The sequence below is a fragment of the Oenanthe melanoleuca genome, chromosome 1, assembly GCF_029582105.1.
Source record: "Oenanthe melanoleuca isolate GR-GAL-2019-014 chromosome 1, OMel1.0, whole genome shotgun sequence".
In the NCBI taxonomy this organism is placed as follows: Eukaryota; Metazoa; Chordata; class Aves; order Passeriformes; family Muscicapidae; genus Oenanthe; species Oenanthe melanoleuca.
Genome location: NC_079333.1, coordinates 79106980 through 79130170, shown reverse-complemented (window position 1 = coordinate 79130170; position 23191 = coordinate 79106980). Strand labels below are relative to the sequence as shown.

Here is a 23191-nt window from a genome sequence, read left to right as displayed (position 1 = left end):
TTAACAAGTTTCACTCCCCGTGAACACAGCAAGGATTCATTAGCACAGGGAGGATCCAAAAATACATAGGATGAAGGAAATTAGGCAAATTAAAGATGCACTTAATTTTGCCTTCTCTAAAACGGATTCCCAGAGGAGTGCAGTCAGTTTAACTAGTTTAAAAAGCTTCAGTGTCTAGAGGCAATGTATTTAACTGTTCCCTTCCTCCTTGCACTTTTAGGACCCAACTCCTTGTCTTTTCCTAGCTGCCAGAAGGGCTTATGCAGGTTTCCCCCCCCTCCTACAGCCCAACACGGGCTTTTTGCATGTTTTCCCAAAATCTTTGGTCCCCATACGTGGGCTTGACTCCACCAGCAGCCAGCCAGCTCTCGCCAATCCAGGGTGGTGCAGCTGCATCAAGCTGCTTTTTGTGTTCCCCAAGCCTGGAAAGTCACTCAGGGTCTCCAAAACCTTTCATGTCCCTCCAGTTCTCCTTAATGCGTAAAGCAGGAGTGTTCCACCACAGCAATGTTTCGAAATCAATCGATGCTTCCCTTCAGCCTGGCCTGTGCGAGGGTTTCCTTGGAACCTCCCTGCAGCAGGCCAGAGAACCACCAAGAGCTGATAATCTTCTAATTAGTAACACGGAGTTAGTGAATAACTCATGCTTTACAAATAAGTCAGCACATGGAGGTCTCAAGACCCGAGTGTATCCAAAGGAAGCCCGAGAGAAGCTAATTGACATCTGTGGGGGCTACAAGGTCTGTTGGCTAGCCTTGCAGCTCTCCACAGCTGCTCATGCATACCCAGAGGAGCTAGGGGGAGGCTGCAGGCAGCCAATTTTTAAACAAAACCAGAAACCTCCACAGCCTTGTCAATGGGTGAATATTTGTGTGTGTGGACATGTAGCAAGGGGTGTAAACGGGAGCGCATGCTGCAATTTCGGTGTGCAGTAGCCTAAGTCCTACTTATTCAGAAATGTTGAGGACAGAATTCCCCTCTTTTATGGAGAAAAAAAAGAATAAATACTCTTGCCCCTGCCCTGAACAAAGCAGCATTACTGTGCTGTTAAACCTTTTGCTCCCCACAGTTTTTCCTCACTCAGCATTAAATGAGGACCCAGTGCAGCAGAGGGATCTGCAGATGTCAGCCCTGGGCCTCCATTTCCTTGGGGCTGATGTCAGGAGACCCAACTGGTTCTGAAAACCACATCTCTGCTTTTGAGCACTGGGCTTTTGTGAGCAAACCCTGGGCAACCACTGGCAGGGCATTCTTACTTCAGGGGTGAAGGGAAAGTTCGACTGAGAAATAACACTATCATCTGGGAAAATAAGACCCGAGGGCTCCCAATTTTGAACAGAGGAAGGAAAATATTTCACTTTTGCTCTACTTGTGCCAGCAGGCCCATCAGAATCACTGTTTCTACTAGTGTGGAGGTAGACCCCACCACTTCCCAGTTACCTCAGGACCAGCATCTCTGGGGGCTCCTTGGAAGTGAGCACCATTCCAGGGCCCTTTCCATCACCCAAGTTCTTGTGGTGATGGCTCCTCCAAGCCAAGCAAAAGCCTGAGTGCCCACCTGCACCTTTTCTCTCCTCACAGCACAAGCAGCAGTGCAGCACTTAAATCCTTCATTTCAAAACTTGTAGATTTCACATGGTAAGCATAGGGAAGCTTTGATGTGGCCATAAACCACATGGCAAAGTTTCAGTTTTCCCTGTGTTTCTAAGTCTAGTAAAATCTAGTCTTCAAGCATTTCTAAATCCAATTCATCCACAGAAAGCCTGCACACTTGTGGGTAATTAGCTGGGAAGATCTTTGTTGCCATAGCCTGGCTCTGTATAATACACTCTGGTGAGTGGGAGAATCTAGTTCACTCAGAATGAGGTCATGTTAAGAAACAAGTTTGCAGTCCTCAAATTGCTTTTGTCATTGGAAAAGAAATAAACCCCGCTCATTCAAAACCTCTTTAAAGTAGTACCACACAAATCCCCATCAGCATAAATGTCATGACCCACCATGCATGGTAGGTGATCCCAAGGGCTGTCCTGTCCCATTCACAGGCAGTTCCTGGCGTTAAGAGAAGCCAAAGGTGAAGCACAGGCATAGCATAAGGGTAAACCACAAGCATGGGATATTCTGGGAGCAGTGAAACAGTAGGGAATGAGGAGTGGGATGCATGTATTGGAGAGAGGTTTTGACATGCAATTCAAGGGATGAGCATATTAAATAATGTTTGTAATACCACTTATCACACTGTTTTTCCTCTGCCAGAGTATGGCTTTTTTGGCTTTTTGTGGTGAGTAACACCTGAACTCAGGCAAAGCTGAAAGTGTCTCATCTGTGTAAACGTTCCTCCCGCTGGCAGGTTTGCTGACATTATTTTGCTCTGTAGAAAGTTGAGGATATTTGTGGGGAAATGGCAGTCTGGCTGTGGAGCTGGTAACTCCAGGGAGCTGCACCCTGCCTTGCTGCCTCTCAGAGGGCTCCCCCAATGTGGGGGCCAGAGAGCATGGTAGGATATTGGGAGCCTTTTCCTGGGATGCTCATAAGACAGAAAGCCAGTAACCCATCCTTCCCCAAAGAGGGGAAGAAAAAGTGGGCAGGGGAATGAGGAGACACCAGGTAGTTTTCATCACCAACCCCTTAGTACCTCATTTGGAAAGTACCTCAAAAACACATCGGACTGCTGTCATATAACTTCTTTGCACCACTTGCTCCTACCTAGAGCTACTGTTCCCCGGCTTCCCGCCTCCCCAAGTCTCACCTACAATAATCCCTATCATAAGCACCTCTGCAGAACCCCCCTCTGCACAATGCAGGAAGGGAGAAGCCCTGCCTGCTGCCTGCCATAGAATGTCTCCATTGTGGCCTCGTGCAGGCGCTGTATATAATCTTTCTCTGCCAATATATGTCTTTGAAAGCTGCCCCTCTGTCCCCCTCCTCAAAATAAAACCACTATTCTTTTCTGTTTTAAGTAGATTTTGTGCAATAAAAACCATTTTATTGCTTCCAGTAATTGGTATTTAATTTGCAGGCCTTTACAACTTGCAAAGAACAGACTGCTTTAGCTGTAGAGCTGGTATGTGTGTGCACTTTGTGGATTTTATTCCACTGGCACTTGCTTAGTTGACTGGTGTAAAACGATACAGTTATGGTTTTGCAATCAGAAAGGCTGCAGATAAAGACCTGGAGAGACGTTATAAGGTCCTGGGTCCAATTTGAAGCAGCAGGCAAGACAATATAATTTTAGAGGGCGCTGCCAGCCTCAGACATCAAAACTTGACTCCTGTTAAGTGTTTTCCATTTTACTGTCAAAATATCAAAGGCTGCTATTTAAACCCAGAGTCTCTTAAAGTTGATTTTCTTTCTCTCTCCTTCTCCCTCACTTCTTTTATTCCCTTTAACTACCCCGATAAACGCGAGGTGAGGTAACCTGTGAAACGCTACCCCCTCGCTCTGTGCTTTCCCTTGTAGGGGCATTGAAGCCCGACCAGCCCTTAGTTCCTTTTTTGGGGTAAATCCTCGCTCTGCCGCCCCATTTCTTCCAACAGCGGCGGGGCAGGGGTGTTCTCTGTCCACCCAGGGCAGCTGCTGCAGGGCCCGGGACCAGCTCGGCGGGGACCAAGGGACCCAGCTCGACCCTTCCTGGAGGGAGATGCCACGGCAGCATCCACCGATTTTCTCTCGGGGGTGGAGGGACAGCTCAGGGGAAGGGACATCACGGCCACCCGCGGGCTGTAAAACTGGGGACGGGGCACGAGGGCAGCGTCTGCAGGGCACAGCTACAAAGCCTCTGCCTCCTGCTCCGCTCCCCCGACGGACCGGACCGGGCAGGATCCCGCCTCGCCTGGCACGGGGGGAGCGGGGCACACGGGGGAGAGGGGCACACGGGAGGGGCACACGGGGGAGAGGGGCACACGGGGGGAGAGGGGCTCACAGGGGAGAGGGGCACGCGGGGGGAGAGGGGCACACGGGAGAGGGGCACACGGGGGGAGAGGGGCACACGGGGGGAGCGGGGCACACGGGGGAGAGGGGCACACAGGGGGAGAGGGGCACACGGGGGGAGAGGGGCATACGGGGGGAGAGGGGCATACGGGGGGAGAGGGGCACACGGGGGGAGAGGGGCACACGGGGGGAGCGGGGCACACGGGGGAGAGGGGCACACGCGGGGGAGAGGGGCACACGGGGGAGAGGGGCACACAGGGGGGAGAGGGGCACACTGGAGGGGCTCACGGGGGAGAGGGGCTCACAGGGGGAGAGGGGCACACGGGGGGAGAGGGGCACACGGGGGGAGAGGGGCACACGGGGGAGAGGGGCTCACAGGGGAGAGGGGCTCACAGGGGAGAGGGGCTCACAGGGGGAGGGGGGCACACGGGGGGAGAGGGGAGCTGCGGAGCCTCGGCCGGAGCGGCGGGCGAGGGAATGGGGCGGACGGCCCCCTGGTATCGCCGAGCCCCGCCGGGTGGCGGAGCGGGGACGGCAGGGCATGCGGGTGTCTGTCTGTCTGTCTGTCTGTCCATGCCTGCGCGGACACACAGCTCCGGTGCGGCCGGACCCGCCCGGGTGCGGTGCGGGCGCGCTGCCGGCCCCGCCGGGACTCGGGCACTCGCTGACCGGACCCGTGGCGCTCCGAAACACGCGTGGCCTCCCTGGCTGCCCGGACCGTGCGGTGCCGGCGGAGCTCAGGCCGCTCTGCCGGCCCCCGCTCCTCCCTCCAGCGCAGCCCCCGGGGAGCTCCGGCGCCCACCGAGAGAGAGCGCAGGGCCTCCCGCCCTGCCCACGGCGGCCGGGCGCCCTCGGATGTACCTTGTTTTTATTTAAAAACATAGCTAAACTCAAGGGCTTCTGCTTGCAATAAAGCGGCAAATAAATTATTCCTTCCCTCGAGTATTAAACCGTTATCTGATTGAAGTCCAATCCGATGTTTCAACAATTTAGTTGTGCGAGGGAGGGGTGCGAGGGAAATAGTTGTGCCTTTTACAGAACAAGTAAATAAATAAATAAATAAAGTCCTAAATAGTCTTCTGTAGGGAAGAAGTTAATATACTCAATTATTTTCTGAAAAAAGATCATAACATCTGGAAATTGATATCAAATGGTGTACAATCCCTGAGAGACGATAAACTTCCACTGTATAATATTTCCACTAGAAATCTTAATAATCCCATAAATCTTCCTTGTGAATTGGGAAAATGTAACAGTTCATTGAAATACTCATTGGGAAATAATTGAAAAAATGTAATAGTTCACTGAAATATTCGTGGGGTTTTTTCTTTCTTTGGTGCTGTTGCTAACTCTGTGCATGTGTGTAAATATTCCTACTTCGTTTTAAAGACATACACGGAATATTCCCTAGAGCGCTGCATACCATAAAAGAAAAATATGCCCTTTTGACTTATTAATCATTATTACAGAGTTCAAAATTGCAGCGTCCCTCGCACATTACGGGAGAAGGCAAACAATTCTCTCTGTGTGTATTTCGTGTTGCTAAATTCAGTACAAACTTTACAGCTCTCAACTTTTTTTTTTTTTTTTTTTTTTTTTTTTCCCCTCACAGGCTCTTCCTATTCTGCTCGAGTTATCCAGGGCAACTGAAGGCAAGGGGACTACTCGCCCATTAAGCTGGCCCACTGCATCGTAATTAATTACACAAAGGCAATTGCTTATTGTAATTCACCTCGTGAATGTTTAATTTTGCAGAAGTAAAAGTAGATGAGGATTTGAACACGTCTAGGCTCCCTGTAATGAATATATGAGTAATTAATGTTGCTGGAAAGATACAGCTTTATATCTATTAAAAAAATAATAATGTGATATGGAAGAGATGATGTGCGAGTGCATGGGTTTGCTTGTACCTTGGTGTAGGAGAGAGGAGAGCATTTATGTGTTTTTGTACTGAATTAATGTACCCCTTTGGTTACGTTGCTACAAGTCGGAATAAAGACAATTAAGCCCTTAGCATTTCTGTCACACTCCATTAATTACTGTAGCTGCTTCTGTCCCGACCACTTCGTAACATATTCATCAGGTACGGTACCAGTCCAGCAGCATCAGCCGTGAAGTAGGCTATTGTTAGTTTAAACTACAGCCTTTCAAATGTTCTTTATTTTACTTTTCATATAAGATTGTTTTCCTCTCCTTTAAAAATGTTTTTCTAAAAATAAAACTCAACATAAACGTTTTAAGATTAGATTAGAGGGGCAAACAGTTTAATTTTCACCACATGTTGCCACAGCAGTTTGTAAATTAAAAAAAAATTCTTTCCACTAAAACCACCAAAAAAAATCTAATACAAAAATGTATTCTTCCCAAAGCGTCTCCCTCCTGTGGGCTATTTTACAGCTCCCAAATAAATCTTTAAGGTTGCAAGGAAGGGGAAAAAACAAAAGTACCCTGATGACGGAAAAGCAAATCCTGCCATGATAATGTCCTTTATTAATATTATAGATGTGTAGTGTGCTGGATGGATCAATCATATCCATTCACAATCAGGATTAAGAGAGCCTATTTTAATGAAAATCTATTAGTCTCTCGCTTGAGACACGGATGCTGCTTAAATCAATAAACAGCATAAAAGAGAATACGACGCAGGTTTCTAAATTAAAAAAAAATCCCATCTATGAAATGTGTTAAGACGTCTGTAAAATCCTGAAACCCTCGATCGATACTTATAAATATTTAATTTTTTTTTTTAAACACAAATTGAAAACCATTAACACTGCATCCATTCTTATTATTAAAACAAATTGTCCTTGGAATTATGTGCTGTGGAAATGGAGCCAGATTGAAAGGGCATCCTCTGAAATATGTTTACTCGCTTTCATGTAAACCAATAAAGATCTGCAGGAGTCTGTAGCGTGAGCAGAAAGGTTTGATGTACAATGTTCATGATTACAGTCCCTGAATTAATCACGAGAGAGAGAGGGAAGGAGGGAGGGAGATAGAGAGAGAGAGGACTCAGTTATCTACTCAACAAAATCTTGCTCTTCGGGTCAGCGCTTATTAAAACGTGGATTAAACCGATGATTTTTCTGTTTGCTTATTTGCCCCATTTCGACCAAAATAAGCTGAAGGGGGGAGGGTGGGAGGAAATCAGTTTCGCCCTACGTCATACCATGAATAAATGTACAAATGTAAATTCCTCCTACAAATATGAAATTCAATACTGTGCCTTGGATATGCTTAAAGCTAATGCAACGTTTAAATTCATTCATGATTATTCCTCTCGTTTAACTCGGAGAAAACCCACAACGGTCAAGAGCTTTCCTTGAAAGAGGAATTAGAAAATAGCACATGGATTGATACCACGCTCAATAAGGGCTCCCCTGCAGCCCCAGGTCCGGGTGCCCTGCTCGCAGATGCCCCCCTCGCTCTGGGGAGGGGGCGGCCGAGGGGCGGGCTCGGGTCTGTGGGGAGGAATCAGCCCCGTGGGGGCGGCGATGGGGAAAGGACAGGGGTAGAATAAACGAGCCACCCCTTTCGCCCAGTTAGCACCCATCCCAGACGGGCAGAGGGCTGCTGTCCGCTGCCCCGGGGCAGTAGGAGGGAGGAGGATTTGGGGGCATGGTGCCCCCAGGTGAGCCGGCAGGCCGGGCAGTGGGGACAGCCCTCCATGCGCCGCTGATGGCCGGTCCTGCAAGGGGGGTCTGGAGAGAGGGCGGCTTGTGGCACGGCAGGGTACCCAGGGCGCCGAGCTGAGCCAGGGGCAGACGGAAGTTCCGAGGAGCGCTGGGCACTTTTTAGCTTTGCGACAGTGTCCCAAGAGTTCCGTTCCTGCAAGGGAATGGCATTTGGGCGGCAGTTCCTTCTCTCTCTCCTTCCCTTTATCTCTCCCTGCATCCCTTCTCCCCAGCCCATTATCAGGAGCAGCAATTAAGGTAATTCCCCTCTGAACCGACCGTCAAAGTTTGTAGTGGGGTCAAAATTGCCCCCCAGTTTTGTTCCCACCTGCACCACCTTTCCCTAGGTCCCAGCAAAGCCGCGGGCTGAGCAAAGAGCGGGGCCCGGGGGCGCTCCTCGCCTCCCGCCGCTCCGCCGGGCCGGGCCGGGCCGGGCCGGGCCGGGCCGAGATCCCGCAGCGATCCGCGGGGCTCCCTGGGGCCGTGCGCTCCAGCGGGGCTGCCCGCGCTCCTGCTGGGTCCGCGGGCAGGGGTGGAGGCCGGATCCCCGCGAGAGCTGGGCTTTGCACTGGTCATTTTTTGTTTGTTAGTTTGTTTGTTTTTATGATTTCCCCGGTTTTCTCCCTTTCCCTTTCCGGTGCTTTGTCTCGCTTTTCTCTTTCGGAGCGAGTCTGAGGCAAGTTCCCCCCGGCTGCAAGGCTCTCCCCCGGGGGTCTCCCGCTGCCGTCGAGGGCTCCCGGTGGCGGCGGCGGTGGCCCTCGGGCTGCCGCGCCACTTGCGCGCCCGGTGGCTGCCCCGCGCCGAGCTGCGCCCCGCGCGTCGCGGGAAGCGGGGGCAGCCAACCTTCCCACCGGGAGCTGGGAGAGAGGGATGTGGCACAGGGAAGGAGCTTGTTTCCCCCCTGTATCTGAGCAGGCTTGGGTTTGCGCCTGTCCTCGGGGGCAGGAGGCGCCCGGGGGGCTCCGGGCTGGCGGGGGCTGCAGGCGTGGGGCTGGGCGCAGGGGGGAGCTGCGGGGAGGAGAGCGGGACGGGGCCGAGAGGGACCAAAGAGGGGATCCGGCAGACTTGGTGCAAGCTCCGGCAGCTCGGGGAAGCCGACGCGCACCGTGCCTCTCCGGCGCTGGGGACGCGGAGCCAGTAAATATTTATCCTTGATTGCTGCGAGGGAGGCAGAGGGAGACTGGGCACGGTGGGGATCGGTGACATTGGAGCCGAGGGATGGGGAAAGTTTCCGCGGCGGGTGCCCAGCCCCGGTACCGAGCCTCTCCCGCGGGGGAATGAGTGCCGGTGTCCCCGCGTGTCCGTGACACCCTCGCACCACGCACCAGCCTGTACAGGCCATCCTCTACGAGCCCCTACACTCGCAGACTGCATGAGAGAGGCACAGGCAGCGTGTCGTGCCGGGATCTTTCCTCAGCCATACGTTACTTCCCCGTCTATCGTTTGCCTTTATTATTTATGTGGTGCCGTGTGATATACATTAGAGCCTCGGATTTGATTGGCGTTTGCGATGACAAGACCTGTTTGTTAAGTTGTAAGGCTTCCTCCGCTCCCTCACTTGTTAAACGAACTCTGGAGGAAGGATGCCACCGAGACACGACAATATAATAAATGTCAGGGATATCCGCAGTGCCGAGATCAAATGATCAATCCTTGTCCCCTAGATAATCATTTTAAATTCGCACAGGGGGAGATTGATTTTTTTTTTTAAAGCCCTTTATTAATTGCTTCCTCGATTATTATTTTCCCCCTCCTCCTGTGGAAGTGTTAACTCTGGTGCTGGGGGCACCTTTGGATTAATTAAACGTATTTTTAGTGTTTTAATGTTCTGCTAATTTTCAGAACAGTCCCACACTCCCCCGGAAAAGAAACAATGGCCCCTTGCTCCAACAAGGAGCCTGCTTTGGTTGAGATTCAGAGCGGAGGGTGGCGTGATGATGGGCTCTGATTATCTCAAACTCGAGGCGAGGGAACGAGAAGGACGTAAAAAGCCAAACGACCAGAAGACAAAATTCCTCCAAATACCGAATAACCCTTCGCGTTAAAGCCCGAGGAGAAGAGACAGGAATAAATAGCTGGGAAGTCGACTCCGCGTGGGGATCAAACGGTGCGGAGAGGAGCTGGAAATGCCGGCGCTGTTATCTGGAGACGAATTTCAGGCAGCTATTCAAGCTCACAGAATAATAATTATTCCATGAGTACAACAAAAATAACTGCAGCCTACCAAGAACAAGGTGGGGAAATAATTGCCAGTTCTATGTTAAATCCAGCAGGATATGTTTCGTTGGGAAAAAAAAAAAAAAAAAAAAAAAAAAAAAAAAAAAAAAAAAAAAAAAGGCTTAATGTTCTCTTTGTCGTATACACACTCCCGTGTTAACAATTTACCCCTCTGCTGCGTGCAGCAGGATAGCTCGATATCCAGAGAAATATTTTAGATTTTAATTTTCCCCTACAGTACCTTCAGACAACATAATAACAGTAAACAAGGAGTCAGATCCTGCAATGTTCACAAGCATCTGGAGAGACTCCATACCTACGGATACCCCCCAGCCAAACAACCCACTCCACATCCTCCGAACGCACCGACACGGATCTCCGAGGCACCTCGCAACTTGTTTAGCTGCAGCACACGTCCCCCTCCGTGCACCCACCCACCGCCAGCCAGAACAGGCAACACTTTTAAAACAGTATTTTTGTTTCGCCTGTTATTTTGACCGTTTAATTAAGAGAAATTAGCTAAATAGCAAATCAGGTAGAATTTCCAATGATTACAACAAACGCACATCTCCGGCTTTTTATTCATTACCTTTTTTATTGAACACTCATTTTCCATTCCTCTTGACAGCGATACATTTAATTGCAGGAGCTCAGTTATTTGGTTAGCTGTGGGTCCGTTCTTACAGTGTTGCCACGCACAGGATATCCTTAAAATCAATTAAGTCTTCCTCGACTCTCATTTCTGCAACCCATTTACAGAATGTAGATACCTATTTTCATGTTTTCCTCTTCCCCCCTCCCTCCCTTTTATTCCTCTCTCTCTCTCCCTCTCCCTCTCTCTCTCTCTCCCTCTCTCCCTCTCCCCCCCTCTTTTTCGCTGTTGCCTCTTTGCCTCCCTAAATCAAGGTGCAAAGATGCCAAAGAGTGATGAAATGAAAAGAAAGCCAATTGCTGGACTGAGGTGGGGGAGATAGCTGCTCGGAGTCCGCCTGCGACTATGGAGCAGTCAGTAATTGCTGGAGACAGGGAGAGCTGGGGGTTGGGCTGAGGTAGCCATGTATAAATAGTGTGATCTCAAATTGAAAGGCATAAATAACAGCAGGAGTGATCTAACCCTATACAGCCCATCTTCTACGTGCAAAAACAGCGTGCGGAGGACGGCCACATCTCCGATTGAAAACAAGTGGATCTCTGTGGATAAGATCACCGGGCAGCCATGGAAGAACTTACGGCTTTTGTATCCAAATCTTTTGACCAGAAAAGCAAAGAGAGCAGCAGCGGCAGTGGCAGCGGCAACAAGAAGGAGACGATCACGTACAGGGAAGTTTTGGAGAGTGGGTTGGCTCGCTCTAGGGAGCTTGGAAACTCTGATTCTAACCTGCAGGACATGACCGAGAGCAGCAACCATTGCCCGGTGCATCTTTTCAAAGACCACGTAGAGAGCGACAAGGACAAACTGAAGGAGTTCAACACGGGCAGGACAGCGGAAGGTAAGAGCAGGGCTGGCAGCCCTCCGCCCCGCGCTTCTCGCCGGCAGTCCCCGTCCCCTCCGCGGCCACCCCTGGCTCTCCGCAGCGGGGGGACCCGGTCAGCGCGGCCCCGGCTCCGGCCCCAGCGGAGCGGGGCGAGCGGGATCGCCTCCCGCATCCCGCATCCCGCAACCCTCATCCCGCATCCCGCATCCCGCATCCCGCTCCCCTCCTGCGGTCACCTCCCTCCCGCCGCGGCGGGAGCACAGGCTTAGGAACACGTTCTCCTGCATGCATAACGTGAGCGTAGCCGTGAAAAATAAGTCACAACTTGGGTCCTGCCCCCACCGCTAGCCCCCGTTCACATCCGAAATCGATCCGGTGCGTTAGGCGTTCTCTCGCCTGGGGGAAGGGGGCAGCGCAGCACGTCAGACGTTTTTGTCTATCTGTGTATTTTTGTACGAGGAAACCTTGTCCGGGGAGTTTTAATGCCTTAGGAGACCTGTTCTTCCTGCTTCCGGGCCGTCAGGATGCTGCTGCTTGTTTTGGGAGAAAGCGGGATGTGGAGAGGGCTCTCTCTGGGCAATTTGTCTTGGGTCGGTCAGCCTGTCCTACTCGGAGGCTCCGACCGGCGGGAACGGGAAGCAGGAGAGGAGCCTGGCCGTGGGGCAGCTGCCCGGAGCCGGTGAGACAGAACATCTCTGCGGCGAGAGGCACCGGCCGGCCCGGCAGGCTGGTCCCTCGGTCCCCTGCCAGTCCTGTCACCTGGGCCAGGGCAGCACGGCACCCCGCCGACCGAGGGGCAAAACCCCATCCCTTCTCTAAATAACAATAACAATTGCAAAAACCATATTTTTAAAAGCAAGACAACTAAAAATCCCGCACAGGCTCACAGGGGAAAGAGAGAATTAAAACGACGGAGGGATTAGAAAGTTGAGAAAGTGTCTCTAGGCAAGTTAGACAGGTGGACCTGCCTGGGGAGCTACTGGCTAGCTTGGGGTAATAAAAACCGGTTAATAGGTTGGGGAACAACAACCAGCCTTTCAGCTGTTTCCTACTGTTTGATCTTGTTTAATATAACACTGGGAGATTTAATTTACAGCCCAAACTTTTATTTAATATCCTTCTCTTTTCTATCTGCTCCCCAAACAGGAGAACGGGGTATAATCACATATTCGGGTACCCATATTTCTGCACAAGCCAGTACCACTCAGCTCTGCTTATTTTCCTCCTCTGGTAGAGAGACTGAAAAACAAGAAGGTTCAGTTCAAGGGAATAATTCGCGCAGGAGATGATTTTTAAAAATGAAAGCAGGGTATGCTTCGGAAATTAAAAATAGAATGAGAAGGAACGAAAAAAACCCTCTACTACTCTCCCATTTTCCCCGTGAATCGAAATTCTGGCTTGTATGTTTAGCTAATCTAATCTACGGAGAGGGGCTGGGGGTGGGGATGGAAGGGAGGAGTTGGAAGGAGCTGAGATGCTTGTGACAGTTTAAATTCATGCCAGGTTTCAGTCTAATTTCAACTGATTCCGGCGTGTGATTTCAGTCCCACCGATATGCTAGTTAATATTTTATACCTATCACGGACATGCTGTAGACTCAGAAAAGAGACAGCTTTTGAACGCGCCTGATTTTCCCCAGGCATTTGCTGGGTTAGCACCCTCGTCTTTTCTTAGGGATTCCCTTTACAGGAGAAATGAGAACAAAACGCCACTAAAACCAACCAGCGAGTATCCCCACCCGGAGCCCAGACCCTTCCCAAAGTTTTATGCAGCCAGTATCAGCCCAGAGCCCGGGGAAACGATCATGGCCAGGGACAGTTTTCATTTTGGAAGTGAAAACGAATGCTTCGACTTGGGTCTGGCCTTACTTAAGCCCAGATGCAGTTCAGGATGCTTTATTATGTTAAATGAACTTGCGATTTGGAGTTTATAATTTTCATTTTGGGATGCCCCTAAGTATATAGGTTAAAATAGTATATAGGTTAATACATGTTCATGTGCACATTTCTCTGCCTATACATACGTATGTATGTATATAATACTGCGTACTTGGTGAGGAAAAAGGGGATCTTTTCGGGATCATCGCAGATGCAACTCCCCCCAGATCCACACCACCCAGAAGGTGAGGCACGACAAAGGAGGCAGTCAGAGCAGGCTCGTCCCGGGACTGCGCCGGTGCCCGCGCTGGATGCGCACCCGGCGGGGCGCCCCAGGCAGGCAGGGGATCCCGGGGAACCGGTTCACACTAAAGTGGTGTCCCTCCCTCCAGCACCTCTTCCTCTTTTAGTTAGCTGGATTTAAAGGAAGGACGGTGTCTTAGGCCTCCCGACATTAATGAGAAGGGGAAAAAAAACACAATAACAAAAACGTAGGAAATAATATGCCAAAGCAAAAGAAATCTCCCTACCCAAGACAGAAAAAGGGAACTGTTTTACCCGCTGCCCCCACAGCCTCCCCTCTGCCCGGGACAAGCATGCAAGCTCTCCACGGGCCCTGTTGGAGTCCCTGAAGGTTGAGGGGGTTCCTGCTGTTCCGGAGGGGCTCGGGGCCGAGCGGGACCCCTGTCCCTGGGGTTTCGACCCCCTGGAAGGTATTTCGGGGGAAAGAGGGTTGTCAAGGGAGAGGGAGACGGGAGGTCTCTGTCTCATGCCCAGGAAAAGTTTCTCTTACGAGACAAATACTATCATCATGGCTTCACCATGTCAGCGATAGGGAGCTTCTTGCATAACCCTCTTTGGGAGAAAACGTCGCCGGAGAAACCCCCTTCCCCCACCTCTTCCCACTGCCTGGAGGTATCGGGGGGCAGGCGATTTTCCTACCAACCCCTTCCCCGAACTGCCCGTACCAACTGGCTGCACGGCTTCCTCCTAAGCCTGGGAGGAAAATAAAATTACATTTATACAGTTTTCCTGACAGGGCATCAGCCAGGCAGGGCAGCGCGGCTCCCCTCCTCCCTCGGGCCCCGGGCTGCCCCTGCCCGGCGCGGAGCCTGTAGCGGAGCTCAGCCCCTCTCCCCCTCCGGGCCGGCCCGGGGACCCCTGCCCCCCGCCGGCTGCACCCGCAAGTTCTGCTGAGTTTGGGGACCAAGAGGGGAGGAGGGACACCCCTGTGTGAGAGAATTTCGAAGAGGTGGGAGAGGAGACTGAGCGTCGTTTTCTTCTTCCCCCTCCCGGCAGGGATCTACGAATGCAAAGAGAAGAGGGAAGATGTGAAGTCAGAAGATGAAGACGGACAGACCAAGCTTAAACAAAGGAGAAGCAGAACCAATTTCACACTAGAGCAGCTGAACGAGCTGGAAAGACTTTTTGATGAGACTCACTATCCGGATGCCTTCATGAGGGAGGAACTAAGCCAGAGGCTGGGACTATCTGAAGCTAGGGTTCAGGTAAGAGAAAGGCTCTGTTCCTGGAAACGTGCTCACCTCACTTCCTAACTGCCAGCGGATCCTAGCACAGTGCCCCGTTTCATGCAGAGCGGGGAGGTGAAGGCAGATGTGACACGTGTGATGGGAAAGCTGTTTGCCAGTCTGCTGTACCTGTCCTGCCAAACAGTTATTCTGCTCTGGGAATATCTGTCCGTGTGTCTAGCGTTTCCTAGGAAGGCGGTTTATTTTATTTTATTTTATTTTTTTTTTTTTTTTTTTTGTATGTGTTAGGGTAAGGTGGTTGGGTGGTGATAGTGTTGACAAGTCTCTAATAACTGAACAACTGAATTTTTTTTAAAAAAATTCCTTTTTTGCCTTGCAAACGTGCCATTTACTCTCCCTTAATCCTTACTTTCTTCCCGCTTTTTCCACTATGGGGCCATTATGGGGAAAAAAAAAGAAAAAGCCGAGAAAACAATCGCCTGAATAAGGCTAGACAGTTTGGGTGCTGAGGGACAGGATTAGCCAGAGCCGAGGGAAAGGTGCTGGCTCTGATTCGCACAGCAAGCGTATGAATGCATGCCACCCCATCTGGTGGAGGTTCCCCCCGTCCCTCCCATCCCGCTTCAGAGACAGCTAAATGCCAATTAGTCTTCGAAATCTCGAAAATAGGTCCGGGTTGCTGTAGTCCTGGGGCCACCAGAGCTGTCTGTTTGGGTGGCTCCACATCGATTATTTTTAAATTTGATTTTCAGTTTGATGCAGAGGAAAAATACTCCCTCTTCCCCCCAAGCCAACTAGGGAATGCTTCCACAAAACAGATGTCATATTAAAAGAAACAAAACCCCTCAACCAAACAAAAAAAAACCCAACATAGAAATAATTAACAAAAATCTTCCGAGAAAAAATAAGATCAACCTGTAGCTCTCTGAGCAGGCCCAGAGCAGGAGAAACCTGCAGGAAAACTCTTCTTGGATTAAAATTCTATGTTTGGCCTAACAGACATAAACCAAACTAAAAGTCAAGAAAGAGTCACCAAGGCAATCCCTCCACTGAACAAAACGCGTTCACGCCCTGCAGATAAGAGATGCCCATGTATATGTATTTCTGCCTGTAGGGAGGGTGAGTGGTCGCACATAGGCATGGGCATGGCTCTGGGGCATGGATGGAGCCTTGACCTCACTCCCAGGGCACAGCGGGAAGTGGAGAAACACGGCCCCGAGATGGAGTGGGGAGAGGGGTCTGTTTGAGCCCCTCCTTAGCAGTGCAAAGCAAGCAGGCAGCACACTGCTCAGCCAGCATCTGCCTGAGCAAGCCACTACTACCTCGCTTTAAACAACTGTCTCCTGGAGGCAAATCCTGAAATAAATGGAGTACCTAAGTTGCTTTTGTTATTTTTTTTTTCCCTGTATTTTTTTGGGTCTTCTTTCAAGGTTTTATTCTCCCTTCAGCTCCTGTGACTCTCAGTACAAAATGAGCAGGGCAAGGGATGGTGCTGGGTATATGCCTTAGGAATGGCAGCTTGCAGGGAATATTGCAGGGGTTCAGAGTGCTGCTGGCCTACTTTCTCCTGGAAGATTGATCTAACCACACCATATAAATTAATGAAAAGATTAAACTTTTGCTGAAGGGGACATCAACTCTTATGTCATCTTCCCAGATCTTCTTACTTGGGCTCTGTAATATCTTTCCAAGGCCTTGATGTACTGTTTCTATAAAAATAAATTACTTGTAATTGAATTCTGCACTCTTTCTTTCAAGTACTTTATTACTGAGGAGCACCTTAACAAGATGTTCATAGTTACAGAAAATTGGTGCTTCAAGTGCTTACAGATCTTAAAAAAGCACACACATACAAAATAAAAAAAACCCCACAACACCAAAACAAAACCCCAAAAAGAATCAGGAGGAGATTATGACCAAGATTAAAAAAAATGTATTTATTAATTAAAAAAATTAGGTCTGTGTGTATTAAAAAATCTCTAAAATAAGTATAAGGAGGAAAAAGAAAAAAAAAAAGAGAAAAAAAAGAGGAAAAAATTGATAATAAATAAGCAGAGAGATAATATCCATCAATAAGTGGAAGCAGAAAAAAAAAAAAAGAAAAAGTAAAAGGCAGAAAAAGGAAAGGTTGGTGCTTTTTTTTTTCCCCTAATACTTTCAGAATTGTTCTCTAATTCCTATCTGAACCTCTTGTCCCTTGTTGTTAAAGGATATAGTTTCAATTTAGCGTGGAAATTTGCTGTAAATAAATTGAAGCTCCTATGGTAGCTAGTCCTTATTAACCTTTTATTTTTAGTGTTGTACTGGAAACTCATATCACCCAGCTGTCAGGGTTATAATTGAAAGTTATGAGACCATAGTGAGGAGCAGGCAGTAATTCAATTACAACAAATATCTTTGGGTTTATGGTGCAGGGCTAAATTAAATGTCATTATTCACTGTCTCTAATGGAAATCAAAAGGAAATCAGATTAGAGCATTTGTGAAAGAAATCACTGAGTGATCCTTAATGAAGAAATAACTGTCTAAAACAGTGTACTGTGCTTTACTTAGCATATTCATGACTAATTGGAATTGATCGCGAATCACACCAAGCCTGATTTATTATCGCTTAATGCAGTGGCTAATTCATCACTTTTATTCCTCATAACCTTATTTTTTCGTAGCTAAAGGGAAAGGGCACTTCGTTTTCCAGATTTAAATATAATTTCGGTTTGAAAGATGTTCTGATTTGCAAGAGAAGTTGTTTAAACGCTGCTTAAATTTCTTCTGACAATTTACACTGCTTTGGCGAAGCGGGGGGATAGAGGGGGGGACGTGGGGAACACACACAAGGAGATTTCCTGCAAGGATTTACCACAGTAGAAAAATGTATTATTGTCGCTACAACTCGATCATATTTTGCATGCTCATATTTAAATGCGTATGTACATGTATATAAATCCCTGACGGTCCAGTTAAAAGGAGAAGCGATGCATGTTGTTAATATTTGCTTTAATGCTAGTAGGGAAAGATAGGCTTGTGCCGCGCTGTGCTGTGCAGGGCAGCGGGCGGCAGCGGTGCCCGCTTAGCACCGGGAGGGTTGCGCTGGTGACTGCCGTCAGGGACAGGAACAAGGGCTGGTGGTGGTCTTTCTGTCTGTCTGTCCGTCGGTCGGTCGATCTGTCCGCACCCGCGGCGCTCCGCAGTCGCCCGCTGCGCGCTTCCCCCGCAGACACTCTAGGCAGGAAAAATGGTGCGCTAAATCAGAGAAGGCCAATTCCTACTTAAGAAAATCACTGAGGTACCCGAGGTAATTAATGCCTTCGGAAGCCTTTCTTTGCACTAATTACTCCGTTGTAAATGACCATCATTAAGGCAATTGAAGAAAGCTTGAAGGGAAAATTTGATGTAGGAAGTGCAGTTAGTATTAATTAACCGTATGATCTCTTGGCAAGTGCAAGAACATCAAAGGTTGTAGGTGTTTACTTAGCCATAAGATTTTATCAGCGGTGAAAGTCAATGTTTGTCCATATTCGGTAGGTTTTGGTGTAAAGATAAGGATCCGCAAAATATTTTGGCCAGTCGTTTCTGATGATGTTTTGGGGAGAGCTATTAATAGAGAACGGCAGAAGGGGAAAAGTAATGAAGGTCTGAAATGCCCCTGGAAAAGAGGCTACGGGAATCGCAGTGGCAACTGCAAAGTTCTGCGATTGTTTGAGTGAGAACTGGAATTGGGGAAGCATGATTGAATTACAGGCGTTTCTCGGGTAGGGGCATAAGCACTTCTTTACACACCAGCCCGCAAAAGATGCTGCTCTTGTCTGGCCAGAAGTCTGCAGAAGAGAATTTTGTTTTCTGTAAAATTTAGGGAATGGGAAATGATTCAGACTCTTTCGCGAAAGTTCAGTGTCTCGCATCTTGTAGGAGATCATCGATTTCAAGCCGAGCTCGGGAGAGGGCAGAAGGTCCAGTCTCTTGGGGGCCAGATCCCGGAGTCTGATCTGGGCTACTCTAGCTCTTCCCGGGCTGCTTAAGATGACTAGGAAGGGTGCGAGGGTCCCACCCGTCCTGGGCTGGTCTTACTGTAAGTGCCGCTCCAGACGGCAGAAAGCCCGCCGCTGCCTGCCCAGGGGACACGGGGCCCTCCGAGACTCGGTGCTAAGCGGCGGGCTCCCTGTCCCTGTGCTGCAAGGGCTCCTCCATCTCCTAGGTTCAACTGAGGGACCACAACAAGGAGCAGAACCTCCCCCCGAACCGCCCTACAGCAGCACAGAGAGGGGCTCACTCCTCCTGGGGTCGAGCTCGTCCCCTCGGCGGCTCCCGAGGGGAGACCTCAGCAAAGCTCTGCAGCCACTCACCTCACCCCTCCACCCCTAGCTCCTGAGATAGCGCTCCCTTAGCAGCTGCCTAGGCCACCTCAAATTTTGTTGTTGTTGTTTTGTTTTTGTTTGCTTTTTCTTTTCACAGGTCTGGTTCCAGAACAGGAGAGCAAAGTGCCGAAAGCAGGAAAACCAGATGCACAAAGGTGGGCTAGGGGTGCGCACCGGCCGGGGGGATGGTGGCCCCGGGGCGCCTTCGCCACTCACCCGGCCCTGTGTCTCTCCGCAGGTGTGATCCTGGGAACCGCCAGCCATTTAGACGCCTGCAGAGTAGCCCCCTACGTGAATATGGGAGCCCTGAGGATGCCTTTCCAACAGGTAGTTAGCTCCGGTTTTATTTTACATTCCCTCAGTAAGCTGCGACCCCCATTCGTTTGCACGGGAGGAAGCCGGACACGTTTACAAGTGCCATTTATATAGAAGTTGGCACGTATTAAAAACAGGCTGTAAAACTTCGTGAAGGAGCCCTCGCCCGGCTTTCGGGAGCTGAGCGCTCCTCGGGGCCGAGCGGGGGGTCCCGCAGCCCCGGGAGGCGCCGGCGGGGCTGCGGGCGATGGGCTGGCACACGGCCCCAGGACAGCCTGCCGTGCCCGGGGACGGACCGGCTCGGTCCGAGCAGCCCAGGGGCTCCGGAGAGCGCTGCGGGGGGAGCCTCTTACACCCCATGGGCGAAACCAGGAGGGGTAAAAACTGCCGGACCCTTGCGCTGTAGTTGCGCTCCTCATTCCCGGACGGGCTGCGGAGACCTTTTCCGAAGGATGCCCTGGAGGAGGGAGACTGCTCCCAAATGCTGTGCCCCCCTGATGGTCAGCCGGACAGGGGCAGTGGCGGAGCTCAGGCACCGACGCCACTGCGGGGCCCAGGTGGGTCCATGCCCCGGCGAAGCGCAGCCACCCTGGGGAAAACCAGGATGAAATTCCCTTCCCGCTTCTAGCTGGTTGTAACTCTCCCTCCCTAGCCTTTTTTTTTTTTTTGTCAATTAATCGGGGAATTGATTTTTTTTTTTTCCGGCCCAAAGGGACCCTCCACCACCTTCTGTGTCTCGGAGACACGTGGAGCTGACAGATTAATTGTATTGATTTTTAAAAGACATATTTGGACCAAAATAATTAAATACATAAATAAACTCTCCCCCACTCCTCCCCGAACCTACCCGAAGCTGAAATCCCTCAGTCAACCCAATGTGTTTGTGTAGGTCTAGAAAGCTCCAAAGCAAACACTAAGCCGGGTATAGAAGGGACCCGGGGCCAAAGAGATTTTAACAAGGTATAAATAAACATCCATTAAAAAAAAAAAAAAAAGAAAAAAGAAAAAAAGGAGAAAAATTTAGCTATTTAGCGCTCGTTGGCACCCGTGCATTGGTATTTATTTATTTATTTATTTATTTATTTATTTATTTTATTTGAAACCACCAGGAGGAGGGTTAGGCGAGTCTCTGTGCCCTCGGGTGAGCCAGGAGCGCAGGTTTGCCGCCCTGACTGCAGGGGGAACTCGGCTCGCAAGTTGGTCTCTCCTTTCGCCGGGCTCCCGGGAAGGGTCGGGGCTGGGGTGCGTGTCCCGGGGAGCCGTGTGCGGGGTTGGGGGCCGTGTGCGGGCCCGGGGCTGACGCCGTGTCTCTGCCCCGCCGCCCAGGTCCAGGCGCAGCTGCAGCTGGAGGGCGTGGCCCACGCGCACCCGCACCTGCACCCGCACCTGGCGGCCCACGCTCCCTACCTGATGTTCCCGCCGCCGCCCTTCGGGCTGCCCATCGCCTCCCTGGCCGAGTCCGCCTCCGCCGCCGCCGTGGTGGCCGCCGCCGCCAAGAGCAACAGCAAGAACTCCAGCATCGCCGACCTGCGGCTGAAGGCCCGCAAGCACGCCGAGGCCCTGGGGCTCTGACACGCTTCCCCCGAGCCCCCCATCACACCCCGCCCCGGGTGCCCGCGGCGGGCGGGCGTGTGACCCGCACGGACCGCCGCTCTGCTCCCCCGCTCCTCCTCATCCTCCTCCTCCCCGGCTGCAGGGCGAGCAGCGAGCGCTCCGGCCGCCCTGCCGCCTTATCTCTTTTTTATTTTATTATATATATATATATATTTTTTTTTTTGTTTTGTTTTTACTCCTTTCCCCTTCCCCGAGGTCTGCGAGCGCCGCTCCGCTCGCCCGGCCCCAGGGACTCGGCGGCCGAGGGGTGGGGACGCAACACACGCGAGCAGCGAGCGCTCACCCGCCAGCCAGAGACTCCTCGGAGCACAAAGTAGGTGGGAGGAGAGAGAAAAGAGAGTTAAAAAAAAACACACACAAAAAGAGAGAAAGGAAAAAAAAAAAAAAAAAAAAAAGAAACCATCTCTAAATTATGTTAATCTGTGAACATTGGGGACACTTCGGATTTTTGACCCTGGCAAAAGTGATCGCTCCGGCATAACGTCATCTGCTGCTGTCAGTTTTGCTACCTTGTGCATGTGTCAAACTAAACACGTTTTGAAGATCAGAAATATATTAGAACAAAACTAAACAAAACAAATAGTAATAATAATAAATAATAAATCCTTGGGGCTGGTCTCCATTAAAGATGACATTTCTTTGTTGCCAACAGTATTATTTCACTGCCATGAATCTCTTCCATCACTGAGGAGCTGCTGCTGCTGCAGAACTGGTTTGAATTTAAATGTGGAATTTCAGATCTGAGGCAAGGCAGGTTTTTATTTTCCTTCTTTTCTTTCCTAAAAGAAAAAAAAAAAAAAAAAAGGAGCAGCAATAACAAAAAGGTGTCTCAAATGGCTATGTCCTTTGAAAGGAGAAAAAAAAGAGACTAGAATTTACTAATTGTTAGTCATAATTTGAAAAATGGGAACAATAAGAAATGCACCTGTTTTGCCAGAATTACCTGAACTCAAAGAGAAGTATTGTGCCGTAGAAACAGGTCAATTTTTCATTTCTTTCCCCCTCAAATGCCTAGATCTTTGAATCAGAATCTCACTGTTTCACAGGATGTAGAAAGAATGAATTATACAACAAAGATGGACATACAGTTTTAAGGCGTAATACTGATGCAGCATTAATTTTAGTGAAATGCAATTAAGTGCAGTAAAGTGCAATACTGTAAATATTATAGATTAAAAAAATAGCCGTACTTATTCCGTTATTAACCAATTCTGCAAGATCCATAACTTAAATCCTTTATGCTCAGACTGGTGCATTGCAGCTCCTTGCCAAAATGACAGTCAGAGTCTTCTAGGAATGGATAAAGTTATATGTATCACATGTGGGAAAAGGTAGATACCATGATTTCTAGTCAACTTAATGTGCCATATTTCTGGGAAGCAAGCTGAAAAGTCTGTATGACACTTTCACATGATTTTAAGTAAAAACCAAAACAATAACAAACCCAAACAAATTAAAACAACCCATAGAAGTGTTCTGTAGAAGAGGACAAGTTCAATATTTGGCCATTTTAATTTTTGCCTGTGATTCGGACACCAAGTATTAAGCTAATGCTTAAGCAAAGTAACACTACAAATCCAGCAAGGATGGAGAGCAAGGAAGTCCTTTAAATTATATTACCAAAGTGTCTGGGTTTACTGACCCTCCTCCCCAGTTTTACATTTTTCTGTTATTCACTTTTAATTAGGTTTGGGGTTTTTTAAAAAAAAATTGCTGGGGCAGAGAGAGGAAGGTACAAATAGTGGTCTTGTCTTCATCTAACAAGATAGTTGTTTGTTGCCTTCACTACCAAGGTCTGTGTTGATGGAGGGTTATCCTCTGAATAGCACCATTATTAGGCCTGCCTTTTTATGTCTTGTTTAGCAATCCACTACTAGTTTTGGCTTTTGCTGATATTTATTAAATCCAAATATTACTGTAGGACAAAAAATCATGCTTAGGATAACTTTTAGAGACTTTTCTTCTTTTTTGTGGGTTTTTTTTTCTCCTTCAAATTTTGATATTTTCTAGCAAACAAAATTTCTGGAATGTTAAAATCGTGCCATTTCCCTTCTATTTATTATGTGAGAAGTGGTTAATGTCTTGGATAAAAGTTGCCTGCCTTTTTTACCTCTCTGTGAATGTCTAGTACCGTTTTAAAGCAAGACCAAAATATTAAAGTACCATTACTTGTTGCTGAGAAATATAGACCAAATTTCAGGCAATTAACTATTTCTTATTGAAACAGAACATTGTCTGAAAAATAAAATGT

At 49.3% G+C, this 23191-nt stretch overlaps 1 protein-coding gene across 1 annotated transcript; it reads left to right on the top strand.

Moving 5' to 3' along the window:
• The first annotated feature begins 10939 nt into the window (after positions 1 to 10939).
• Positions 10940 to 22594, top strand: SHOX (short stature homeobox). Its single transcript, XM_056489651.1, has 5 exons — positions 10940 to 11308; positions 14470 to 14678; positions 19109 to 19166; positions 19250 to 19338; positions 20653 to 22594. The coding sequence occupies exons 1-5, from the start codon at positions 11035 to 11037 to the stop codon at positions 20896 to 20898; spliced, it is 876 nt and encodes a 291-aa protein (XP_056345626.1). The 5' UTR covers positions 10940 to 11034; the 3' UTR covers positions 20899 to 22594.
• Positions 22595 to 23191: the final 597 nt, after the last annotated feature.